Source organism: Calonectris borealis, chromosome 3 (genome assembly GCF_964195595.1).
Source record: "Calonectris borealis chromosome 3, bCalBor7.hap1.2, whole genome shotgun sequence".
In the NCBI taxonomy this organism is placed as follows: domain Eukaryota; kingdom Metazoa; phylum Chordata; class Aves; order Procellariiformes; family Procellariidae; genus Calonectris; species Calonectris borealis.
Genome location: NC_134314.1, coordinates 103,525,522 through 103,552,912, shown reverse-complemented (window position 1 = coordinate 103,552,912; position 27,391 = coordinate 103,525,522). Strand labels below are relative to the sequence as shown.

Below are 27,391 nucleotides of genomic sequence, written 5' to 3'. Positions count from 1 at the left end.
CTTAAGATAAAGCTGTTTAAAAGAGAAATTGCACCTGATATAAAATATGTTCTCCTTCCAGTTGAGAGAGAATGATTTGAGGTAACATTTTTCCAAAAGTGCTTAAGCGTTGTGTTAGCAAGTTTACATGCCTGCTTTTAAAAAAGTTACACATTCCTTTGCTCAGCATTTCAAAGACAATGTGGCTTGAGTTGTGAGGGCCATTCCTGTCAAGATGACCTTGGAGATGTTTGTTACCACCTTCTTGCCAGAAGTTACCAGTTCTATAGCAGAATCAGCAGAGCAGATTATTCTTGTCTACTAATGACCAAACTATTGCTTGAGGTCCCTCACAATCTTTGTACGGGCTACAGAGACCTTACCTGATTTGTTATACAAACTCTCTTCTGGGTGGCTTACTTTTTAAATCACCATAACTGCTTGCTCTCTGAGTGCACGTATAAATCTGAGAGCATATCTGTGCAGCACAACGCAGTGTGCACTAAACGATCTAGTTGAAGATGTCCCTGCCCATGGCACAGGGGTTGGACTAGATGACCTTTAAAGGTCCCTTCCAACCCAAACTATTCTATGATTCTATGAAATGAAATAACTCAGTATGGGAAGCAATGCAGATGAATTGGCAGGATGGGATATTTAGCCTTGCTGAGCAGCAGAGCTAATTGTTCAGGCTCTTGTTATTCAGGGCTACATTGGAATGGTGCCCATAGGGAAACTCCATGACTGTGCAGCGTTTTCACCATTATGCGACTTCAGCAAGATTGACGTGCCATAATCCTCTTGTGCTAAAAAAGTCAGTGATTGCTAAAATGGCCATCCCATTTTGGGGATTTGAGTAGCGCTTCTGCGTGTGCTCTAAGGACACGTGTTAAGGGTGTCGGCTCAGGGTTCTTGGATAATTGTCTGTAACTCTGTGGTCCACTGCTTTCGTTCAGTGTTTGCATATAGCAATAGCTGTGCGGCTATGATTTGAAATGCTCAGTAGTTGCACAAATGGCTGTGGTATCTTATCCGTGCAGCAGAACAGGCTCAATGAACATCGACTGTTTCTCTGCCTGTCACCGCTGTCATCTTTATGTTCTGCTCTCATAAAGGCAGCTCGCCGGGCTATACCTGAAAGCCATCAGGAAATCCCAATGACCATATTTCGTTAGTCATGAAATACGGTCTATAAATTGCCTTCAGGGACTCTCCATCCAGATAACTAGCAGGGTCAGAATTTTCATTTACAGGATCTGGGCTTGCTGAAATAAGGGGAAGTCCCCGCACATACCATAACGCTGCGCAGGTTCGACATGCCTGGAAGTTACATGCTGAGACGCGCAACTCGTGTACGCTTCGGCGTCCACGCCGACACCAACCCACTCGCACGAGACTTAATCGGGCAGGATTTGGGATACAAGCCTCAGGCCCGGCCTCGGGAAAGCACAGCCAAACGCTGCCCCGACTTACTGGGCGTAGCCCGGGGCAGAGAAGCGAGCGGGCAGGCGGCACCGCGCCTCAAACGCGCTCTCCCCTCAGGCGCCCCTCGGGCCGGCCGGGAGCCGCCTGCCCCCCCCCCGCGCGCGCTTCCAACGGCCGCGGAAAGCTGCTGCCGCCTTCCCCTCAGCTGCCGGCGGCTGTGAGGGGCCGGGCGGGGAGCCGCCCGCCGGAGAGGTGGCGTGAGCCCCGCGCGCCTTCCACGGGGGAAGGGTGCGAGCTCACTGAAGGGTGGTGACGGAAACGCCGCCTCGCAGCTGTAGGGAGACGTACGTGGCGCAGGCAAAGCCACATAGAAACCCGATCTACCTACGCGGACGGCAGCAGCGCGCTCGCTCCGAGAGAGCGTGCCTCAGCGGGGCAGAGGCCGCTTCCAGCCTCACTGTGGCCGCCGCGGTATGGCCGGGCCGGGCCGGGCCGGGCCGGGCCGCTCGGCAGCCCTGGGCGCACCCCCGTCTCCCCGCTCCCCCCCGTTCGGCCGCCGGAGGGGGCCCTCGGGGGGAGTCGCACGGCCGAGGTAGCCGGGGCCACAGTGTCCCCTAGCGGCGAGGCGCCCGCCCGGGCCCGGTGACCAGCAGAAAGTGAAAGCCTTTCAATTAAAGTCTAGAGTTTCGGGATTACGATGGAGAACCCGATACTTACCCAGGCGCCTCTTTCTGATGAAGCACAGGAGGGGAGCACACGCAAAGCCCCGGTCCTCACGCCGGCCCGCCCGCCTGGACCTGTCAGCAGAGGGTCCCCCTGAAAGCGAGGGGACTGGCACGTTCCTGAGCTGCTGTAAGGCAATCTGTTGCAGGATTTGGGCCAAAATAACTAAGTTTTTATTGTTGGATAAAAATAGAAAATGTGTAAACCACTTTCCAGTCCACCCAGTTCGGTTTATGACTTTTGGGAACGCGCTGAGCTTTAATGATCTGCTTCTGACAATGGTGCCCAGCCTGCCGAAAGCAGCCAAAACCAGCACTGTTATAAGACAATAATCATCGTTCGGATAGAAATTCCAGCAGCCTTGGTGTGACTAGCCTGAGTATCTGCTTAATGTTGGCTTACCATTAAAGAGCCAAACTCCGTACAGCTTACAACATGCAATGCTGTTTCAAATTAACTAAAATATGAGAATCACATCAAGATGATGCAAGATAGACTCACAGTTTAATGCAAGAAATATGTAAAGGTCTTGCACAAGCCATGCATAACAACTGCATCTTTTTGACACTGGTACTTGTACTTGTCATTTGCTGACACAGTGCTGAGTTAATCTAAGCAGCAAACCATGTAATGTTTCAAAGAATTGTGCTTGTTGTTTGGAGGATGGGAGAGGAAATGGAAAGGCTAGTTACAGTTGGATATTAAGTGTTAATGCACAGTCTTATCTTTAGTCAGTGGGGGAGAAGGAAAGGAGCTGCTGTGAGTAAAGTGCATTTGAAAGCTTGTTTCACTTCCGCTTGGTATTGCATACTATCCAGCCAGCAAGTATCTGGTTACTGCCTTTGAGCTGTTCACAGGAGCTGATCTGGGGATGGTTTGAGAAACACGTACTGGAAATACCACATTTCATAGAAGGAGATGGTGAATAGAAACCCTACGTTTGGGCTCTATCTTATTTCTCGCTATCCGTACTAGAAATGAAATACCCCACAGCTTTGTGATTCAGTGTTGTGCTACTCATAGGATGCTCACAGTTCACATTGAAGCAATGGAAGTGCTATGCATATATATGAGTTAAAAGGTCTCCGTATGAGCTAGGCATTTCTGGGTTTGAGTGATCAAATTACGTACAAGAACCAAGCTGCTCATTAAAGGACTAGTAAAAGATTGCAAGCATTGAATTTTGCCTTTTGTTGTATCTGTTGGAATCAGTCATCTGTTTCATTTGTGCTGAAGTCTGTGTTACTAGGGGCAGAAACCTTCATCATTCCTGTTGCCTATGAAAAGAACCGATTCCAGATTATGTTCTTCCCCTCTAATTGTCCACGGTTCCTAATATTTCCTTTCACTATCTTCATTCCTGTGAATGGTTACTATTTTCCTTAGAGAAGTCAAGAGACATGCAAGAAACTGTCTTCTTCCACAGGCTGCATATGCCGATCTATGATTTATCAGAAGTGAGGATATTTCAGGGAAATCCTCTCTCGGAATCATCTTCTGGGACTGTTAATTTCTGAGGGGGCCCTGAAATAATTTTTCCTCTCTTTTTATATTTTTCTCTTACATTTTAGCTGCAGATTATGTTGCTATTTATCTCTGTTCCTCTTTAAGAAACAGATGAATATATTTTCCTCTGCCTTAAATAGTCTCATAGTTTTTTGGCACAGTTTCCCATCTTTACCATCTCAGGATTGTAGGATATAAACCCCAGAGCCAAAATTCAGTTTCTTGTATCATTCCATCCAATAAGTATTGCTGGCACGTCCCTGCAAAGATGTTTGCAATCATTTGCCCTGTTTTTTACTCTGGTAAAATAATATTTCGTGTTTTGCTCTATTAAGTAAATGGAGATTCATGACGGTAGAGCCAAAGAGAATCCTCTTACCTCTCTTTATGAAGAAATGTTTACCTCTGAGCTTTTTATGGAAAATGAATCCAGATTTTCTGAACTGACTGTTCACTTTCAAATCTATGATTTTGGCTCTCTAACTGTCTGTGTAACCATCTAAAAACTTACAGGCAGGAAGAAGTTTCTGATATATATTAGCAAGAAAATTACACCTGCCTCTGGGAGATGAACTAAAACACGGACTCTCCAGGTTGAAGTCCAGATTGGTCAGAATTTGTGTGAAAGGCTGAAGGGCATAACTTTGCCTTGGTTTGTTTCTTAGCAGGTTGATGCAAGATGAGGTAATAAGAAGCTTTCTATCTGTTCCAAGGCTTAAGAAGCTGACCTCAAGCTCAGTGTGCTGGTTGCTCCTTGCGAAGCCTTACATTACAGGGGTTTGTTTGCCCATGTCTGGTGGGAACAGTTATGTAGTGGTCAGAGTTTACTGAAAATGAAAACTGCTATTGTGAAAAAATAGCATTAGGTGGTGGTTTTTCAGTGCCAAGAGTTTGAAACACTCTTTTGCTCATGCCATTTTTTTTATTATGGGATTTTGTTTTTTCTATTTAAAAACAAAACAGTTTTCACTCTTAGTAACGGAATGGTCCACTTAATGAGAATGCATGAATACTGTAGATCTCCCAGCAAGTTTCATGGGCTGGGCTTCCCATCCATTTAAAATAAGAAATCTACTTTGTCATCAAACCTCATTGGTCCCCACTCATAAATCAGGAATTGAAACAACTCTTTGTACCCTGCCTGTCTTTTTCTAGGCAGAATTTTAGCACTTCAAAGAATTGTCTATTACTTTGTATTTGTCTGCTGTTTGGTGGCATAAGAAAGCCACAAATCCAGGTGTGGTTTCTAAGCAGTGTTTGTTACAATGCATACGGAGACAAGTTTAACAATTACTTAAATCATGGTTTAAGTTTCTTATTGTATGTAAATTATTCCTAAAAGAGGAGTATGTGATAAAATGCAGTAACTTGAGCTAATTCAGCACTCAGCAAGCATGCAAAACAAGTGTAGTGGAGATGCTGAGGAGGAGAAAGTGTGGGAAGATAACCTGTATATTTGGGGAGAACTATTTAATCTTAAACTCTCCTGTTAGTTATTCATGTCACCACAGGCTGGGCATTAGGTGCTATTGGAATAATGGCCATTAACGATGCACTCAGCCTCTCCGCAGAAGCTATGGAGCTCACACTGAGTGCAGCAGCACTGGGAAGTGTGGCTGAGTTTGAAGGAACTGGTAATGTGCTGGGTTGAGCTGGGAGTCTTGGGAGGTGCAGGAAAGAGAATCTGTTGATAGATGTGCTGGTGGTTTGTGTTTTGAGTAAGGAGTGGGGCCCCAGAGTAAGGGGGGGGGGGGGCTAGGATGAGGCTTGAATTGAAAAAGAGCCAGAGAGGGAAAACTAGTTTTCTAACTTCTCTTACCCTTTACTGTAACACTTCCAAGTTCTGTTCATCCAGAAAGACAGAATGCAAGAGAAATGCTTTATTTCCCTCTTGGCCTTCAGCTTTCTCTGCCAGAACAGTTTTTATGACACTCTTGGGATGAGAGAATATTTGTTTTTTGGTTTAAAACTGTAGCTTATCTGTTGAGGAGGGTAGATACATATAATTGAGAGCTTGGAAGGGAAAAACTTAAAACCCACTGTCACAATACTTGTTACTGAGGCTGCTACTGCCATCTATGTTGTTGCTTTCTGCCATAAGGCAGGTAATACTATATTCATTTTACAAGCCAGTACATGTTAAATTTTTGCAGGTCACTCTGCCCAGCACCCATCTGTGAACAGTTTATATTATCTGTAAGATGATTCTCATCTTACATACTCTGAAGAATAACCACTGAAGTCAATGATTGCTTGTCTTAGACACCAGGATTATAGTTTGTACCACTATTTAGTCATTGTTAAATTTGACCCATAACGTTTTTGGAGATGCATATGCCTATGCTGCTTCTGAATTTAGCTCACTGCACTCTTACTAAGTAAGAGTCTGGAAGGGACAAAAAGAGACCTCCCTCTGAAATTTAATCCAGATCACACGCGTGGTATGGTACAGAACAAGAACCACAGAGTCCTCTGCCAGTCCTAGATCTTATAAAATCTAAACGCATCAATAATCACCGAGGTTATTTTTAAATGTTTAACATGACTCTCGAAGGCACATACACATTTAACATCTGTATCTCTTTAAAGTGCTATTTATTCTAATATATAACAGCTTTGGTGGTAATTTTGTGCTAATTGCTCAGAACAGGCTGAACTTAGGGGGATTATAAATTTAAGTATGACATTACTGTGATGGTTTTTTTTTTTCAAGTTTACACATATTGAATATTCAATTAACCTGACATCAGTGGGAGCTCAGGAGGTTGGTGACTGTCCATTTCACTCCACAAGTGTGGATTTATTACCATGAGTCAGAGAAGTAGAATTACCTTTTCATGAGGTTGGAGTGATCTGTCTTTCCATATAAGATGCTACTATGGTAATGTTGGTCATGTTACTAAGGTGACCTAAAAACATTAACTGAGTGTTTTACACAGAATTCATTTTAAAGGAAACTGGGCATTACCTTCTGTTCCCTTACTAATGCATATGCTTATCCATACTTAGAAATACTCTTTAGTGCTTGAATTTTAGTTTAAGAACTAAAGAACCTTAATGGTGCTTAAATCTCCAAAAGGATTTAAGCACCATTAAGGTCACTATAATTCCAGATCTCTGGTGCCTAACTAGAATTTCTGTTCAGCTGGGCATGCACAAACATCAGGATTCATCATCTGCATCTTCATTCTGTGTGGTTGCGCAGACCCATAGCTCTAGCAATATGCTCTGAATGGGAGTTTGCCTGCCTGTCCGACCATCAGGATCTAACCTGGCATTCATTCAGAGTGCACACATATTTGGGAGCTGTGTGTATGTAGAAGGCTCACTTAAGGAATTCACACTCAAATGGTTTTTCCACGATGACTACGCAGATGGCACATGGCAGAGGCTGAGCTGTGGACGTTGAAATCTCTCTTTAAAACCACAGGTTTCTTTATCAATGCTAGCAGTTGGTTGTTTTTTTGGTAGGAGGTCTTGTCCAGTCCTTGCAACATCCATACCCTTCTTTCATTCGCATGCACAGGAGTAGTACACTAATGTTTTCCTACTTAAGGAGCAGTCTGAAATGCCAGACATAACTGGATAGTGTCTCAGCAGTGAGGACACTGATTATACGACTGGAGCAGCAGAACTAGAGGCTTGGCATAGAGAGTAGAATCCTATAGTGTATTCAGTGTCTGTGAACATTGAGTGAAGGGGTCAGTTATCAAAGAATCTAATTTTTTCTACTTTTGCTTGTGACAGATCAGCTTTTAGAAGGAATCCAGTTTCCAGAATATAATAATTGCATTGTTTTTTCTGAGCTAGTAGTGTCCAGAATGAACTTCTCTGTGCTTTAGAAAATTGTCGCTAAACAACTGTTCCAACAATCATGAATGCTGGTAGGGCACTGTGCAAGCAATTTGGATCATGAGACAATTAAACGCATCTTAAAGTGCCTGGGAAAAAAAAAAGAAACACTACAAATGTCTTTAAATGATGGCACTATATTTTTGGGAAGAGATAGAAAATAGCCCTCTGACTGTGTTCTATATCCTTCTTCTCTGATGCACTTAATTGCTGTCCATGGAAAGTATCGTCGTTACTCTGGAATTCAAATGTGTCATATGTGCCATAGTTATTAGGCTGGAGTTTCTAGGGGAGAGAAGGATGAGAAACCTAACAAGAGGTTGATTCAGATCTATCCCCCTGCATAGCCCCTTAGCATTTCCTTTACAATCATGCCAATCTCTTATATGCTTTTTTCATTGCACAGGTGCTTCTGCTGCTCAGACATGGCCTTGGGTATACTGATGCCTTATGCAAATGTAGGTTTGTACCTACTCTCTCTTGTACCCCTCCGTCTCAGAAAACACTTGTCCCTTGAGTCAGATCTTCCTCCAAGTGGGCTTTGTGAGGCTTGATACTCATCTGTCTGAAATGAATGCCTTTGGTTCCCAGACGCACCCAGGGAATGGGTGCCTGCAGCTCATAAAGCCTGGGATTCAGTGACACAGTAAAAGGAATCTGCTGTTCCTACCTCAGGGTGGAAGGGTGGTGGGCTGATTGACTGCACATGAAGGTCTCCTGTATGGAGGTACTTGAAGTTAAGAGCTGACACTGCTCAGTTGTAGTTTTCTGTCTTGTTTTAGAGATGGTGCTAGAAGTAGTCATCATCTTAACTTGTGCTAGCTGCTTTTGCTGCTGTGGTCACAGTGTCCAGGAGAACTGAAGAGCTAGAACTGCTTCTTTGGAAAGAAGATACAGTTCTTTGTTCAGTTTATTGTTACCTTTTTCTCAACTGTGGCTTCTGCCACAGTGACCTATTCTGGCCTAAGCAAAATTATTATATCCCCTCTCAAACGTTTTTACAGAATTCTTGCCTGTGCTGAAGAGGACTTGGACATGTCTTGCAAAAAAAGACATTAGCTCTCACACTGATTGAAATAATTACCAGTCAAAGCATTCATTTTCCCAAAGGCATCCACAACACCTGTTGTAATTTAGACATTTATTTACAATGTAACCGTCAATTATGTGCTGCACAGACTCCTAGGTTTATTGTAGTCCCTTGCAAACCTTTCAGAACCCTAGGTGTGTGGATACCTGTTCATCTGAGTTTGTAACTGCAGTTTTCTTCAGTAAATAGCTCCTAAATGAGACTATCTGTGAACTTATATGTGTGGGAGTAAGAATCCTAAGTCTGTTTGTTGTGCATTGTGTGTAGACATTTTTTTAAAAGATTCTGTTCACGTTATATACAGAACTGTGCAAGTTACTGCACATGCAGAGAAGGAAAAATGTGATATATTATCTTATTTGGAAATACTTAGTCACACAATTAGAAGATATTTCATCATTCATGTGTAAGATAGCAGAGTTGAACTTCTGCTTGCACTCTCAATAATGGCATTTCCTGCTTTTGAATACATATTTGTGCAATTTAATATTTGTTTTAGCTTCCTGTAGAATAGTTTCTCTTTTCTTTAAGGGAACTACTATGCTGTGTGCTATAAGCCAGCTTTGGAACATTCTGTTCATTTGAGTAATGATTTCTAGAAAGATGGGAAGGGAAAGGTCAGTGCACAGAGGGGTAGGAGGGTCAAAAACATTTGAAAGAAATTAAGATAAAAGTAACAACAGATAAATGTAAAACAGAGTGCTTCTCGCTGCTTTTCGCTAGATGCAGAGGGGCATGGTATTACTTAATCTCTCCTTTCTCTTGCTATTAATTCTAAGGATTTTTTTCTTTGAACCTAATATTGGTAACCCTTCAGAATTAGCACTGGTAACTGGTTTCTCTAGTCACCCTTTCCTCTGTCCATGGATGGTTTTGCTGTCAGCAGGGGAATGTAATATGGCCAAACCCAGACATTAAAAAATCCTGTTTAAAAAAGACCCCCCATGCATGAACAAACAAACCAGAACATTTGTTTCTAAACATGAAATATTAACAGTCTAATGCATTAAATTTAATTCGTTTTCTCTTGGTTCCTGAACTTCTTAGTATACACAAGCTTTCCCTACAGTCATGAGGAACGAGGTTCTCACCCCATCACATGTATTTCAGATCTGGGGCTTTGAGAATGCATGATAAAACCTCAGGGATTAGCTACAAATGTGGGAGTTATAAACTCTGTGTTATTCAGTTTTGATGGTTATAGTAGATTAAAACAAGAGGGGAGGTTCTCACCATGCCAGCATCAGAGGGCTATGCTTATCCAAGCCAGGCGAGAAAGGATCCCTGTTGTAGCTGCACTCCATTCAGTGGAGCGACTATTGTATACTCAGTTTTTCCCAACTAATGTCTCTTGTTCTGATCTCAACCCTGAACCAAGGAATTGTCAATGGATTGAGAATTTTGACTGCAGTAGCTGTTTGGATAACGGCATCCAAGACACACGTGCTCTTCCGTCACAGAAAAATATGTCTTCTGGGTGTCCACAAAAACTCTGACTGAGCTATTCTAGTTCTGCATGTGAGTAATTCTGTATATAAAAAATTCTTTGGAGTCAGGTAAATTTGCCAAATGCTATCTTTTCCACTTACATTCCAAAATAGCCTGTAACTCTACTGTAACCTAACTGAAGTTGTATTTGTTTTCGTCAGAGGATTTTTTTCTCTTTTAATGTATATTTGACTCATATGTTGTTTAAACCCATGGTGTCACTATTGCTGTCAAAGGCAAAAAGTGTGGGGAAAAAACCAACCAACGAACCAACCAACCAGCCAAAACCCCAAAAAACCCAAAAAACAAACCAACCCACCACAACACACCACCAACCAAAAAAAAAGCCCATTAAAACAAACCCAAAACCAACTAAATATATTCCTGGGTTTGAGTGGAGTGCCATTTATTACAAGTGTTTTGGATTAATTTACTTGAATATAAGTGGTAATCACATGGCAATAAAATTTACCTTTCTGTTCAGTAACTTTCGAGTGACTCAGCACAGTGACTTGAACAAGTCTTGCAAAGATCCACAAAAGCACAGTCTTCAAAAGTAAGTTATTTTATTTTTCTTGGGATGAAAGAATGGCACTGCTATCGCTTTTTATTTGAGATAAACTCTCAAAAGGAGAGTATTGTTAGATAATTTTTGATATTGTACTACTTTATAATTGAGAGAAAAAAAAAAAAGACATTTTTTCTTTGATGTCAAAATGCTTAGAAAGGAAGGTATCTGTTGTCATTCCTGTCTTCCAGATGGAAAAATTGAGGCATTGGGTGGTTTGTGTGTTTAAGTCACACAGCATGGCAGTGATTAAAATCTGGCAATTAGATGTGTACCCGTGTTACGACCCCTTAATGCCACACAAAATCTTGGAGTGGCCGACAGAGATTCTAGAAGTTCCAAATGTGATTGAGGATGATGAAGACACTGCTGTGGGGTACATTCAGGAGATGGCACTTAGGGCAGAAGAAGCCTGTCAGAGGCAAGCTGAGGGAATAGAGTAGCTAAAGGAATTGAAATAAATGCTAAATCGTCCTTCAGGTATATTAGTAATAATTAGCCTGTTAGAGAGTCTAGTGCCAACTGATGATCAGGGTACAAAGGGAACATTTGGAGAGCTGAGAAGCTGAAGAAGTATGGGTCATTCCCCAGCCAGAACCCTCTTCAGGACAGGGCAAAGGGAAGGAAACCACCAGAGGATCTGTCTGAAACTGAAGTGACTATGAGTGGAGTTTTAGAGAAAAATCAGCACTAACCAATTGAGTTTTCACCCAAAGCTCAAAGAAAATAGAAAGAGAAAATTGCTGAAATACTTAAGAATCACTGTCACTCTAACTTAGTCTTCCTTGGTATCTGAGGACTGGAGTTTGGCGAATCTGTCGCCAACCTTTACAAAAGGTTTCAGGAGGATCCAGGGAATTAAACTTGCCTGTCAGATTACAGTCCTAAATGGGAATTAAGATAAAGGAACTGTGAATCAGTTTGTACCTAGATAAATACAGTCTACTTGAAGAGAGTCAGCATGGCTTTCGTAAAATGGAATTCAGGCTTACAGACACATCTGGAGTTCTTTGAAAGGGTCGACAGACGTGTGGATCAGAGGGATTCAGTAGATATGGTTTATGGAGACTTCTAAAGAGATTTCAGTAAATTCCCTCACCAAAGATTTTTGAAGAACCGAACAGCTATGAATAGAGAAAATGCATATGTATGCATAAAGACTTGATTAAAAGGTAGAAAAAAGGGTAAGAGTAAATGATGAACTCTCTTAGTCGAGGCAGGTCATCCAGTGGAGTTTCACAGGAACCTGTGCTGGGACCTGCACAGCTCAACATTTTCAGAAATGATCTGGTAAGAGGGTGAGTAGTGTAGCGAGAAAGTTGATGACGGTTCAAAATTGCTTAGGATAGTAAGGAGAAGGGCAGTTTAAGAAGATTTGCAGGAAGACTTTATATTTACAGTTTGAAAATTAAAATGGCAGATAAAATTCAATGCAAGTAAGCACAAGGTAATGCATATAAGGAAAATTGATCCTGGCATCATATATGAAATGTTGGGTTTGAGTTTACCATTACTACTCAGGAGGGAGATTTTGGGGTTATGGTAGATCGTTGCATTGCATCAGACTTAACGCTTGGCAGTGATCAAAAATGCAAACCAAATTTCTGGAATTATTAGGAAAGGGACAGTGAACATCACAATCCTACTGTATTAACTCATGGCTTGACCACACCTTGAAAACTGTGTGTAGTTATGTCCCTTCATCTTAAACCCACAGTTTTCCCAGAAAAACTGAATAACAGGAATAACCAAGGATGTAAAATGGCTAGCAAAAAAAAAAAAAGTGACTGGATAGGTTGGGACTCTCTATCTTGAAAAAGAAACAACACAGCAAAGTATAAAATCATGTGTCATGGAGAAGATGGATAGGTGTTCACTCTTCCAACTCAAGAATGAAGGGCTGTCCAGTAGAGTTACGGGGAACAGGGTCATAAGAAAAGGAACTGTTTTCTTGTAAGTGGTGATAGCCCTGTGGAACTTGCCACCAAAAGTTACTGCAGATGCTGGTACTGTGGATAAGAAACTGGTCAAATACTTGAGAGAAATATCTATGGAAGGCTACTACCTAAAGGGATCATGTCAAGCTTGTGTGACTCATGAGCTGAAAATAGTCAGAGTGTGGGAAAGCACCCAGAGGAAGCGTACTTGCCTTGTTCTTATTCTTCCTTGGACAGCTGCTTTTGATCACTGCTGTAGAAAGAAAACTGGGCTGGGTGAACCTTTGGTGTGAACTGGTGGAGCCATTTAGTTGGGAATGCAGGCAGCTACTCAAGAGGCAGCTACGTGACATATGCTAACCTGAGGAGCTGAACGATACCCGAGCTGGCTTTAAATGAGCTACCTCAGATGCCAGTAGCAGCCTGTCCTCTGGCTGCACGGAGAGCTCATCCTCTCACCGGCATCAATTAGCCTGTGCTGAGTTTCTTGCTGTCATCACTGGGATGTTCCCAGTACTAAGATAGCTTATAGAAAAGTATTGCCATACTACACTGCAATTTGCTGTGTGGGCATACCCACTGTCTAAGTGGGCATGGTGGTGCACCAATTATTTTGGTGGAGTCTACAAATATGAAGTTGCTAAATTCTCAAAAGCAGAAAAAAAAGATTCCAACTTCAACTCTCAGTTTGTTTCCATTTTCTATTTATTCATTTTACAGGTCTAATAACTTTTCTAATAACATCAGCGCCAGTGCACTTAGCTTGGGGTCTGAAAATCATCAGTTTTTTTTTTTTGTTCATGCATCCCTGTCAGCAATTAGTGAAGATATGCAGCCAGAACTGATGCTGTATCAAGAATAGACTCCAGTGTATTCTCTTTTAACTGTGATGGCTTTGAAGATCTAATAGCACTGGAAATTAGTAAATAACTATTTTTATCACTAAAGTCAGCAGTTCTGACTCAGAGTGTCCACTAAGGAAATGAACTTTGAGTAACAGGATTTTTTAAAAATATTGTCACTCTTTATCTTAACTACACTTTAAAAAAGAATGATGTCTATTAAAGAAATGAAAATATTATACTGGTGTCATTACAAACTAGTGAAGGATGTTACTAAGTACTGATGTAAATTAATGTTATTGCATATTTTAATCATGTGATTCTCGGGCTCTCCAGTTGGGGGCACTGGGCAAACACAGAAACATGGCAATGGCCAGCGTGAATGAGGCTTGTACCTAGTCCGGTATTCTGCTGAAGGGAGAGGGGGGAAAAAATCCCAAACAAAAAACAACAACAACAACAAAAATATCCAACAACAAAACCCAAGAAAAATGGATGTGAGATACAGTTGTCATTCTGGATTTAGGAATTTTTTATGATGAAGTAGATTTCATTTTCAAAACACTTTTGCTACTAACAAATAATTGTACTGTTTTCATTACCCATAAATCCTCCAGTTTCTTTTGCAAAACTAAGAATCAGTGATTTTTAAAACCATCCCCTTAATCAATAATTTAAAATTCTAGTGGGCCCAGGTAGAATAGTTATTGTAAATTTAAATTTGTTACCGTTCAGTTTCATTAAATGTTTCCAGCCTAGCATAAATCATTGGCTCTACCTACCTTCAATATTGCTATTTATTCATTTACATCAAGGAAAGGGCTAGAAAAAAGTAGAAGTTACTCCTTATTATTGTACAGTGTAAAGCCCAGCATGCTTTAAGGTCTGCATGGGCCTGTACACACACAGATCTATCATCTAAAACAAGACCTAAGGAGAAGATATGACATATCTCCCTCCAAGAGAGGTTTAGATTGGACATTAGGAAAAATTTCTTTACTGAAAGAGTGGTCAAGCCTTGGAACAGGCTGCCCAGGGAAGTGGTTGAGTCACCATCCCTGGAAGTATTTAAAAGACGTGTAGATGTGGCGCTTAGGGACATGTTTAGTGGGTATGGTGGTGTTGAGTTGACAGTTGGACTCGATGATCTTAGAGGTCTTTTCCAACCTTAATGATTCTATGATTCTATTCTATGATTCTATGAATCTATGATTATTTTGTTCAAGGAATATCAATTATGCTATTAGGACTATGTCATAGAGACCAATGGTGGTTTCATGGTTTCAACTCATACTATTTAAAGAAAATATTATAAAATACCAGTTCAGGAATACATAGTCCTAATTTTGTTGATAAGGTTTTCTAAAACAGGCCAGGCATATGATTTATAAATTTACAAAATTAAAAGTGAATCGGGTATTCAAAAGTAAAATTTGATAGCAGCTATAGGAGAATGCATGAAAGGGTGAATATACGTACTGGACTGCACATCTGTAAATGGATGTACCAATAAGGAAAGTAAGCATTCAGCGTTGCCAGGCTCATAGTAGCCTAGATCTTCCTTCCAGCTGATATTTTTAACTAAATTTTGCAATAGTGCAATGGATTTCCTGGTCCCTGGAGCTCCTGGCCTTCTAGCTGACCTCTGTATTACAAGTTATGACTGCTTGCAAAGGAATGAAGCCAAAAGTTTTCGTCCACATCACCGGCTGTCAAAACACAGGGACTTCTGTATGGGTGTAGATACTTAGTTTTGGAAAGGCAGGATAGAACATTTTGTTCATCTTTCCTCATGCTTCTCCACGCACACACCCGCATACACACACATGCACACACACACACCCCAACACACAGACACACAGAGAAACAAACCAAAGCCCTAATCATGCTATAGTTCTTTAGTGTCTTCCATGTAACCATAGAAAGCAATCTATAAATATTAAAGCTTCACAGCAGCAAAAGCGTTAAAACCATTAGGTAATCAGAAAGCTGAAATAACTATCAGCTGGTTGGTTGCAAGGTTAGGAAAGGTTCAGGAGTTCTAATTTCCAGTCCTTTAATCTAAGCCCTAGGCCACAAATAAGAAATTAGCCTGGAATTCATGATCAACCTTGAAATAACAAAACTTTGTTCATACCTTGACAAGCAGTGAACAGTACCAATTTCACTTTATAAGACACTTATTGTTGCAAACCTACAAAACGTGTTTGCTTTTTTAATATCTCGGTGTTGTTTTAAGAAAATGAAATTGCTCCTGGACCTTGAAACTTAGAATGAATTAAATGACACATGAATAAATATATATTAATTTTTTTTATTAAAGTATCAAAACAAACTTGAGAATAGAAAACAAACTGCTTTTAATGCATTTTAAAGGTTCTCCTGAATAATGTATACTTTTAGAAAACTCATGCAACATACTGCTCCTGTCTAGCTGTTTAAACATTTTTTTCCTGGGCGCAGTTAAATGAACTCGAGTACCATCATTTCTAGAGTAGCGTGCAGGAGCACGCATGCACACACACACGTACAAGCAGTAGAAAGCAGCTATGACTGCACATATAAAGAAATAAAAATAGATTATCTTCTGACAATAGTAGTGGTACCATATTAACATTTGGCATGCTAAGTAAATAACATCAAGCAACAAAAGCATGACGCCTGCGTCACCAGTGATACGGTTAAAAGCAACCATACAAATTCCCTAAGGGAGACACATGAATTCTGTCATTATAGTCTAGTCTCTGTGGTAACACTTTATAACAGTATAGGAGGCAAACAGTTTTGTCTGCTGGTATTTGATGCGCAAAAGGCAAAGCCAAGGTGTACAATACTGGGATGATGCCTCGGTTTTGTATTTCCACATTACAGAAATCAAATACCAATGAACATAGTTTGACAAGTTTATTGAAACACACATCATGTATATCCATTCTCTGATAAACAGCTGGCCCAACTGCCTGTGGAACTTGCCCTCTAAGCCAGGGAAGTCGCAGCAGAGGCTCCAAACTCTGCCTACCAGACATGAATAAAACTCTCACTGAAGTCAATGGAAGCTCCTTCCAACATACAGAAAGACAATGGATTCTCAGGTCAGAATCGGACCTTGTATGTCATCTTTGTAATACATTCACTTTTCAGATACGTGAAGTACATATCTTTAAAACGTGATATAGGACATTACAATATATCCAGATCTTAGGAAAATGTACTAAGGAGTTCTGTTGCAGAATATAACGATCATATAAGGATCAGGCATGATATCTGATAGACTCATCCGGGACTTGTAGGGTAAGAAGCTTATGGCTGAGGTATCTTTAATTTTAGCCTTTAGAACAAAAACACAATTTCAACACTGCATAATCGGTGTAAAATATTATGTACTGTAAGCTCCATTCTTATTGTCTGCTTCACTTAAATTGTGACATTGAGCAGCTAGACACCAGTAATGGAAGTACAGAATTTTGGAAGGTATAATCTCTGCATCCAATCATTCAAGATTCTCAGTGCCTCATCTGTGGAAAAGATGAAGGATAAGTGTTTTCAATAGTGGTGTCTCAAATACAACCGGTGAAGTTTAGGAATATATAATATTGAACACCAAGAGATAAAAGTAAAAAGACAGCGCAACACTTGTGTTTTCAGTTTTATCTTGCTCGCAGTATTTATTAACTTTACTCATTACCATATTAGTGATAAATAAGGATAATATGTTCTTTTACAAAAAATTGTAAGGATATATTTTATACGATTAAACAATCTGAGAATTTCACAGAAACATCAGAATTTAAACACTCATAACTCCAACTGTTTTGTCCAGCAGCTCTTCTATCAGTTCAAAAACATCTATGGTTAGTATTTAATAAAAAATAAAAACAATTATCAAAATTCTTGCCTCCTTTAGATTCTAAATAACACTTTTGATTGACTGTAGTTGCCACCCAAACGTAAAATAAAAGTAGCTGCAATCATAATTTTTCCCTCTGAATCACCTGGCAAAAGGAAGTAATCCTGACCAGGATGGAAAAAGCTTTCTCAAGCTCTTACACTTGTAAGAGCTATCTGCATAAGCAGACCCACTAAAGTCCGTGGAACTTCTTCTGTGAATGAGGGTTAATAGCATGAATTAAGGCTTGTAGGATTAGATCCTAGACGAATTTTTTTTTTTTTTAAACTTTTCATGATTCATGAGCCTGGGATTCGGTCCTGCACTTCTTTACTCAGGCAAAACCTGTATCAATATCCCTCCATAGTTAGTTTCCTCTTTCCAGTGGGTCCAATTCACCGAGTCATCAAGTGGTGGTACAAGCTGCTCTTCAGCAATCCAAGGAAAAATTGTAATCCCCAAAGGATAGTAGGTGGGGTTGCAGCTCATAAAATACAAACTTAGCTACATGGACATTTTGCAAGAAACACTTCTTTGTCACATCTACTAGGCTTTTCAAATTCAGTCTCTGAGATGAGTCATTGAAAAAACCCACACAGGTGTTGTGAAAAAAATGACAAAGCTTAGTTGGAACTAAAGGCTTTTTGTGTGTTCGTGTATGTGTGTGTTAGGTTAGAATGCAACATTACGTATCAGTACATTCTGCCAGAAACCATCCTCCTGGAAACTTCAAAACTTTAAAAACACTCTCAGTCTGCTTTCCCTACCAGCAACAAGGAAAAGTAGTGTCCATCCAGCACAGCTGTCTGTACCATGTGCATCATCGGAAGTCATAGTGTTCTAGCACAAACGTCGTGAGTGCAGATACTGTATACTAGCAGAGAGCTAACACTTCTGAAGCTGTTGTCTGTAGCTCCTAGGAACAGCAAGTATGACAGGTGCAAAACCTATATTTGAGGCAGAAGACTCTTCAATTTGATTGAGACCAGATCTTCCAAGGGGAAGAATCGCTGTCAAGCCAAAATGATTCTTTCCTCTTAAGAAAGCAATCTGCCCTTCCTAAAAGCTCTTGACTAATAGAATCCTACACATTATGTCAGATCCTCCATGGATTCTGGTAGTTGTTAAAAACATTGTAAATATTTCCATGTTTGCCATATCACTTAACCTTGTAATGTGCCTTCTTTGATCTGTTGAATAAAAAGATTCCTTTCATCTTCAGGTGTCCTTCCATTTTGTGCCCGAACTATACAAGTGGGCCTGTGAAGATTTAGCATGTATATCAAATGCTGCTTCTCATTCTTTAGCTCTTCAATCTGGGCTTTTAATTCTGCATTGATAGTTTCCAGCTTTTCTGACTCCTAGTCACAAAGAACAGACACAACTATTAGTCTGAGTAGTTCAACTAGTTAATGGCAATGTTTATCTAATAGTTGCACTGTTTTACTGGTGGGAAAGCATATGGCTAGCAGAGAAAGAAATTGCATGTTCTTAGTGTCCTGTAATGATAAAACTATACATCCCCCCGTTGATAATAGTCTAAAAAACCAGATTGACAGTTACCTTCTTTGACCTTTAAAGAAGTGTAACAGAAGTTGAAAAGCCAAATTCAGACTTGTGTTCACTTACAACGACAAGTATCCAAAGCATTATTGCTATCTTCTGCAAAATTATTCTGAACTTTTTGGGTCAAAAATTGACCCAAAATTATCTACACTTCTTATTAATTCCCTGGAACATCATGTTACATATCTGTAAGCCCATGTTAAGCTAACAAAGTAAGGACATAGCTTTTTCCCCCACCACCACCCCTGGATATAGGAACAAAGACAGGCCTGTTGCTGCTGTAATATAGTTTTATATCATGGCAGAGCAGGTGAAGACACTACTGGGGTCTTAGGACAGAGAATTCAGGGCTAAGCTACTATGCCACTCATTTAATAAAGAAGTCAGAGGTTACTTGCTGGTGTTTGTAGGCTCTTGGTCTCCACAATGGATATTACATGAAATGAGATTTTACTTCTTTTTGTGTTCAGTGTACACATTCAAATTCATATTATCCCCATAGACGAGATTGGTCACTGAAACAGTAATCTCTTTTCACTCCTACCATGCCTTCACTTTTTTCCAGTTTTAACCAGGTTTGATTTAATATATAGCATGTTCATTTTTTTATAACTAATGTTTTGACGGGTTTACAGAATTTTGGGTGACGTCTTTCTGTATTTCCTACTACGACCATGCCCCTGTGCTGTCAGTTCAGATCCTGGCAGGATGACAGATTAAGAATAATTCAAGCCAGTCACTTACTTTCTGCAAACATTCTGTTTTTTCCTTCTTTTTGTTTCGACACTTTGCAGCAGCAATTTTGTTCCTTTCCCTTCTTCGCTTTTTTCTTTCATCCTCTTCAGGAGAAAACTTTCCCATAAAAACAGATACACACAATCCATAAGATGTCGTAAATACTCGACCTGTATTTTGATAACTTCTGCATTTTTAAAAGCAACATGGATAGTGTTGTCAGTGCTCACATCATGAGTTACACAAGGATGCGATTTTGACCTTGCTTGCCATACAGTAAAATGGTAGTAACTCCATTAGAATTGTCAATAAAAACCTGACTGGAGTTTGGATGGATGTAATCCATGTGATGGCTCATTTTAAATCAATGGTACTCAAAAAACTTGCCGAGCGTCTCCCCAGGCTGACTCCCACACCTCCATCTCTCCTCCATATCCCAAGGAGGAAAAGGAGCGAGGGGCACAGGGAGCAGAGCAGAGGATGTGGCATGAATGAGGCATTGAGAGTGCAGCGAATTAAAGGCAGCGCTGAAAAGGGGATATTAACACTTTGCTTTGTTTCCTGGGGAGGCTCAGACCAAGGTGTAGCTATTTCCCTAAGTTAAGCGATTTGTCCACTTTATAAGAGAAATGTTTTTCACGGAGACTATTATCTTAAAGTAAAAACCTAGTGTGGACATAGCACGGCCGTGTCTACCTCAGTGTAGCCCACATGGGTCCTACTGCACTGTCCTCACTGAAGTAAAGCTGCAGTGACTTATTCCAAGTTCAGCCACAAGTAGGCAGGGAAACCAGATTAGCGCTTGCTCTAATCACTGTAAAACATTGTCCTTAGTCCATAATCAAAAATAAAATATCCAACTATAGGTCTCAATGGAAATGAAAAATACCAGAGGGTTTCCCAGAAGTGCTTAACAGAAAGCCAAGCAACAGGCTTAAAAGGATCAAATGTGGTGGAGAAGGGAAGGTTGTCTATAGCTGATATAATTACTGGTCTCATGGTGAAACTTTATTAGAGAATTAATCATTCACACTGGTATGCTATTTAAAGAGTCATACCTCTGTTTTCATGATTGATGTTTCAATTGGCCTTTCAGAAACTGTCACCGTGTCCAATGTAGAAGACATCCTGTGGGACTGACGCTTATTCTGAATGGCAAACCTCAGTTCCTCTTTCACCAGTGGGGTTAAATTTGTGAAATCATCAAACCCCAGTGACCCTGCAGGGGACAAAGTGGGAACAATTGCGGAGGCGCTGACTTCTAATGCAGATACCTGGCCTGAGTGTTGGACCATCATTTTGCTGAAAGGTAAAAAGAGATAATAATAATAGTCTTTCAACAACTTTAGAAAGGCAAATGATATCTCCTAGAGGTATATTTTATAATGTGAAATAATACTGTCGTTCTTGCATTGCTTCAGTCCCCATTCCCTGTCTACCCCAATCTCTCCCTAGAGTCAAGCAGCTAAGAAGTTGGTCACTAGTAAAAACTTCTACTTCAGGTCAACTTCAAGTTGGTATTTAAAAATAATAATAGTATTAGCGCATCGCACAATATCTAGGTCTTTCTGAAACTTAATATAGAAAAAAATTTCTGTATATATATGTATACTTCGAAGTTTTAAGCTGGTAATGTGTAGCAAATGAGAATCGAGTGAATAGGAAGAAAAAGAGAACAAGGAACAAACATGAGAAAACAAAGAAATATTATTATTATTTAAAGCACAGAAGGAGTTTAAGAGTATCTGCATCCTCAGCAATACCACCACAAAATTGCAGCTTCAAATGGACAGAGCATACCTTGATCTCAACTACTTTTATGCAAAGCTCAAAGAGTTCTACTAGGAGCTGAAGTCTGCTAACCAAGACAGAATCTGTCACCAAATTATCATGCTCAGTTTTACAGAGAGTTGTAGATCTGGCTATAAACTGCTGAAAAAAAGTTCACAATAAGAGCTGGCACAAAGGTAAAAGTCTATACACACTCTGGGGCTTCAAAGCACAGGCTGAGTTGGAGGGATTGAGTCACGAAAAACATGAAGCCAGTTGTTTCATTCCTTTGCTCTTGTAAAATCTGAAACTGTCCTCATGTGCCCTCAACAAGAAATTTGAAATTCTTAAATATTTATGGTCAGATCTCCTGCTGATATACAACAGCGTGACTGAAGAGACTTCAGGGGAATTATGCAAATGGACACCCATGGAGGAATCTCATTTCTTGTAGTTTTCCCAAGAAAATGAACCTATCCGACAATGCGCTCTACTTTCCTCTTTTTAGTCATTCTTATTAATTTTTGAGCCAGTTTTGGAGGGAGAGAGGCCCTCTATGTGCTTTGTGAAAATTGGTGACCCCACTGGGGGAGAAAGGCAAAACTCAGCAGTCAGCCATCCTAACATCATGGGCAACCTAGCTAGCCAATGCACACAGCTCTGCACGACACAAACCATCTCTCACCCAGAAGAGGTGAGATGAGAGGTCTGGAAGAAAGCCGAGCGTTTTTTGTGGGTGGCCCAAGGGACAAAAGGTGCAAATCCATAGGAAAACAGGTTGTATTACTTCCCTTATTCATAAAGTGACTTGTGTTAAATTGGATTTACCATGCTGGTTTTCCAGCTTTCTTTGGTGTGTAGGTTTTGGGGTTTTTTTAATAGCTATACGGGTAATTACAGTGTGTGTTATCTACTCTTGATTAGAACTGTAATAATTATAGCAAAGTCAATTGTAATTAACTTAGTGCAGGTAGGCAAATAGTTGCCTCGGGGTAGCAGTGTGGGTAAGTTAAATTTCCACATGGTCAACCCAGAATTGCATAGTTTCCCGTACGCTACTTCTGTTACCCAGCAAGAAATGTTTGGGGTCACATGCCTTGACAAGAAGATAGATTTTGCTCAGAGATATCTAAAAATACACTGTAAATCCACACTGCTGCAAATGAGAGTAGAATCTGCTTCATCGCTAAGTGAGGTAAATATAAAAATGTGAGGACAGCGAATTGCCAGTTGGTAGCAAATGCCATGTCCAGCTGCAGAGACTTCCTCTCTTCTTCCTCACCCAGTCACCACAGAAGAGCTGAAGATTTCCGAGAGTCTGGGGGTAAAATCCTGAACCCAGTGAAATCAAAAGGACTTTTTCTGTTGACCTCAGTGGGGCCAGGATTTCACCCGTAGTTATTAAAGATGAGGAAATTATTTGGAACAATTTGTTATTCAGAAAGACCTTGGGAAATTTATGTAATTCTCTTCAGAAAGCCCCTGTTCATGAGTCACATTTAAAGTACTGATACAGTTTAATCCTATAATCTCAGAAAGCTAGCAGTTACTTTTTTCCAACAAGTCAGAAACAGCCCTATGATTTCCAACTAAAGTCCTCCCAGCATTATTTATCATTTATCAACGTTCAACCATTCGGCTCATTTAAACAGGCTAATTCCAAATGACACCGAACCCCTCATTGCTAGCAGAAATTTTAGCTATTTTCACTGAATGTCCATCTCCTTGGCTCCCAGTGATGGCTTCATTCAACAAAGTTAATTCTGTATAATTCAATCAAACCAGGAGCCTTAAATTAACAGTAAAACCATTTCTCCAGCCTACACAATAATTAATTGGGCTAATCATTTTCCAGCACTGGTGGTTTATTCAATTATTTTTCAGTTTAGGTGAACTTTTGATTAAGGTCAGTAGCAGCACCAGAGGAAACCAAGAATGTTCATGTTTTAGTAAAGTGTCTGAGAAATTGTGTTAATTGTGGATTTCTACTAGTTAATGCTAAATGTCGCATGAGCACCAACAAAACCCTACTATAATGTCCTCAGGTACTCTCATCGTCTGTCATTAGTGTAAAAAAAAGGAACGGGAGGGTGCCCACAGGGAGGGGAAGCACAGCGGGGAAGTGTCCTTGACTATAGAAACTTGCTGCTCCCCTGCCTGAACAGCTCACTGACCTTCCAGACATCCTGAAAGGCATCTCTATTTATTCAGACTTTAGGGAAGGGAGGGCCTACCAGAGGGCTGAGGCTTGTGTAAGGATTTCTGCCGTGAGCCGAGTCCCGTTTTGCAGAGCTGTTTGCCACTGGTTTGCTTTCCTGGGGCTCTTTCTTGGGGCAGGGCTTCTGGACAGTGCCTACTAGGGTAGGCTTCCAGAATACCACTGAGATCATTAGGATTTTATAACAAAAATAATCAGCCTTATGTCAAATGTATTTAGTAAGCTGAATAGATTCCCTTTTCATAACAACAAGGTAGATGTTTTCCAATTTCTGAGGAACAAATCTGCTTTTCCTGTTTTACAGGAATGAATATTAGATTTTGCTATTGAAAAAAATGCAACAGGTTACCCTTCCTTTTTCGCCAATTTTTGTACAAATCATACCTCTGTCTATAAGCCATCAAGAGCACTGTCTCATTTTCTCTGGGTTTGTAAAGGCTGGGGAAACAGTAGGAGTAGGGATATCAAGCCTTAAATCTGGGCCTTTCTGATACGATCTCTGTTTACTTTGTTAGACCATGCGCATGGATCTCGGTTCCAGGCTGGTTTGAGTCCTTCTGAAGTTACTGACATTGAGGGTGCTGAACATTTCACAGACCTGCCTTGGAAAGGCACAGCTTTTTCCTAGTGTGAGTTAATGCTTCGTTACTTTATCCTTAGTTTTGGAATTCTCCAAAGAGAACAGCTTTTCTACTAATGGTACCCTCCCAATTCAGGTAGATTCAAACAACTTTATTCATTTGTTCTCCCCCTACTTTTTGTTTGTTCTTCTGCTGATGATTCTTTCCATCTACAGTGAACTTTTACATCTCATCTGACAATATTTTAATTTCAGGACATACTTCCTGGCTGTGCATTTCTATTATTTAAGGGTATTCATGTTTAATGTTAATATTAAAAGTGACTACTTTCAGTTTTATCTTTTTTGCTTAGCTGCAGATGGCTGACTGTGCCTCTTGGTTTTGTTTCTTCATATGAATTCCTTTTTCTCTGGTGCTGATGCAATAAACCCCGATAACCATTGAGGTTAATCTTAAACAGCATTAAGAGCAATTACAGTTCACAACCTCTGTGCACGCTGGTTGACCTTAAGCTTTCTGACATCCCACATCATTCCCGAACCATTTTCTGCTGCCTTCCAGCTTCTCAAATGCTGTTACTCAGAGGAAAATTGATTTCCAACAGGAAACTCCGTCTCTGAAACAAGTTTGCTGTTGTGTCACGCCTGACTTGATTAGGCAACAGTTTAGCAACTGATCCTCTTCATGTCAAGACTCGGGGACAGAAAGAAAAGTGAACGTCCCTGCCTCACACCGAGAGTTCTCACTCATTTTATGTGTATATAATATATATATGTACACACACGCACGGCAGTGGGGGGTTACTCATGGCTGGCCAGCCCCGCTACAGCTCCTCAGTCCCTGCCCCTGCGGACCCTCCGGGGCCGCGGTGCTGCCGCCGGCTGCCCCCACCGCCCGACCGCGCTCCGGCATCCCCGCCGGTCCCGGGGCCGGCGCCGTCCCTCCGCCGAGGCCGCCACCGCGCGGTGCCGAGCGGCGCTGCCGGCCCGGGGAGAGCCGGGGGCTCGGCGGGCTCCCTCCCGGCGCTCACATCTGGCGGCAGCCCGGGCAGGGGGTTCCCCCAGATGTGAGCGCCGGGAGGGAGCCGCTGCCGGCGAGCGGGCCTGGGGCTCCGGCGGGAGCTCGGCGGGGCCGGGGACTTTCCCGGGGCTCACGGGAGGCGGCGGCACCGCCGCGCCCGACTTCGCTCCGGCGGCGAAACTTTTCCCTGCCGCGGACCCCCCGGCGGGCATCTCTCCGTGGCGGAACAACCTCCCACGGAGCTCAAGCCCCCGCGACCCGCCGGCACGGAGAGCATCGGCGTCTCCCCTCCCGCTTCCACCTACCTTCCTCCCGCTGCTGCTGCTGCTGCTGCTGCTGCTGTTTTCCCAGCCGGAGGGAAGGGGCTCCGCACCCACCCCGCAGCCCTGCCGTCCCGGTGGCCGTCCCCTCTCCTCCGGGAGAGCAGCTCTCACCGCTCCCCGCTCCTCTGCCTCTCGCCTCGGTTGCATCACCCCCCTTATATAGCCGAGCGGGCAGCGCTGGTATTTACTCTGGCGGCGAGTCCCGGGCTGATGTCATGCTATTAATAGCCTCCCCGAAAGAAAGGGAGGAGGGAAGCGGAGCCCGTGGCGGTGATGCAAGGCTTCCCCGCCGGCACGGCTCGGCGCGGCGCGGCGCGGCACGGCGCGATCCGCGCCGTGCCGCGCCGCGCCGCGCCGAGCCGTACCGGGAGGCATCGCAGGTCCCCCACGGAGGAGCATCCATCGGTACCCGGACAGACCCCGTCCTCTCCTTCTTTCCCTTCCCTTTTTCTTTCTCCGGGCCGTTTTGCTGCTGAGAATAAATCAAAGTCCCTTCTCACGGCAAAACAAAATAAGTGGAGATTGTGTAGTTTTCGAAAGGACTCAAAAATGTGATCTTATTCTACAGGAAAGAATTGTTTAACGGCACCTCCCCACCCCCCGTGCTGCTTTAGATGACCGCTAGAAGTTAATTTTACATGAAGAGGAAGGCTTCGGTTTTTACTCTGAAGAGGAAAGACCCGTTTAATGAAATGACATAAAGCTAAAAATAATGCGGTTTTTTTTTTTTAAAAAAAACCCTTTTCTTAAAACACAACAGCACACGATTTCCTTATGATTTCAGGGGAAACCAGGGAGTCCCTATAGGAGAGAGGGAAATATGGTGGTGGCTGTAGCGAAGGGGTTTTTGTTGAGTTCTTTTTTTGTTTCCATAGCTTCCTGGTTTGTTAAACAACAGAAATTGCCTTCTAACAGCCCCCAAAGTGCCAGAAAATCAGATGTGTCAAAAAAGCATTTATCCAGGAGAGACGCAGAAGGCTTACAGAGAGATGCACAGTGTTATCCAGTTTGATAATATTCCATATACAATACATACAAACTTGTCATTAAGACAGTCTTCAGGTCTCTGTACTAAGCATGGAAAAATCAGGACATTCAAGCTTGTGGATGTTCTAACTAAACCAATATACTCATTCATATATAAAATGTATACCTTCATATATGAAATGTATACCCTGATCAAGCACTCCAACTGGTTAATTAATTTCATAGTGTTCAATGTGGCTGTATTTTGATAATAGGTAATATGTCTCAAGTGGTATATTCTGGGATGTATTAATTGCTTGGAGCATTTTATCAAGGATATAATTTCTAATACTAGTTTGAAAGTCCCTCTGTATCTCTCCTCTGCGTGCATGTGGCTGTCTGGGTGCATATGTATATACATAAATATACACATGGGCCACACAGACAGGACTAGTAATCTTGGCTTTTTAAATGTCCCAGAACTAGCATGCTCAACTTTGCAAACTTAACGCTCCTATTTTACCTTTAATTGTCTGCTTTTGAAAAAAAAAAAATCTGGTGGGGAAGGGAAGGAGTCTGGAGTAGTGATGTTGGCTTTCCTCCTGTGGAAGGTGCAGTCACTCCCTGTTCTCCTCGAACAACGAAGTGCACTTTGCAGAGGGCAGGAGGGAGCTCCTCTGACCTACCTGGCAGCTCTCCGTTTACAGCTCATGCAAGCTGCAGGCTTTTCTTGCTGTAGGCTCACGCGCTCACCTATAGATAAATCATTCTGAGCTCTTTCAAAACATGTTTATGGCCTTATCTTTATTAATCTAGGTAAATCAATGTCAAGTATAATGTCAGGCAAAAACTTTGCGCTTCAGAAGGGTCTAGAGCAAGCTTTAGATTTCAGCTCAGTGCAGCCTGTGAAGTTCTT

General features: G+C 41.6%; 1 protein-coding gene across 2 annotated transcripts; it reads right to left on the bottom strand.

Moving 5' to 3' along the window:
- Positions 1-15,711: 15,711 nt before the first annotated feature.
- Positions 15,712-25,677, bottom strand: ATF3 (activating transcription factor 3). Of its 2 annotated transcripts, XM_075147040.1 has the most exons (4): positions 25,492-25,677; positions 20,656-20,899; positions 19,607-19,714; positions 15,712-18,657 (listed from the first exon to the last, which is right to left on the bottom strand). In XM_075147040.1, the coding sequence occupies exons 2-4, from the start codon at positions 20,893-20,895 to the stop codon at positions 18,460-18,462; spliced, it is 546 nt and encodes a 181-aa protein (XP_075003141.1). In that variant the 5' UTR covers positions 20,896-20,899; positions 25,492-25,677; the 3' UTR covers positions 15,712-18,459. The 2 variants fall into 2 exon arrangements, with proteins under 2 accessions (XP_075003141.1, XP_075003143.1); XM_075147042.1 differs by lacking the exon at positions 25,492-25,677 and having other exon boundaries at positions 20,656-21,316.
- Between the last annotated feature and the right edge of the window lie 1,714 nt (positions 25,678-27,391).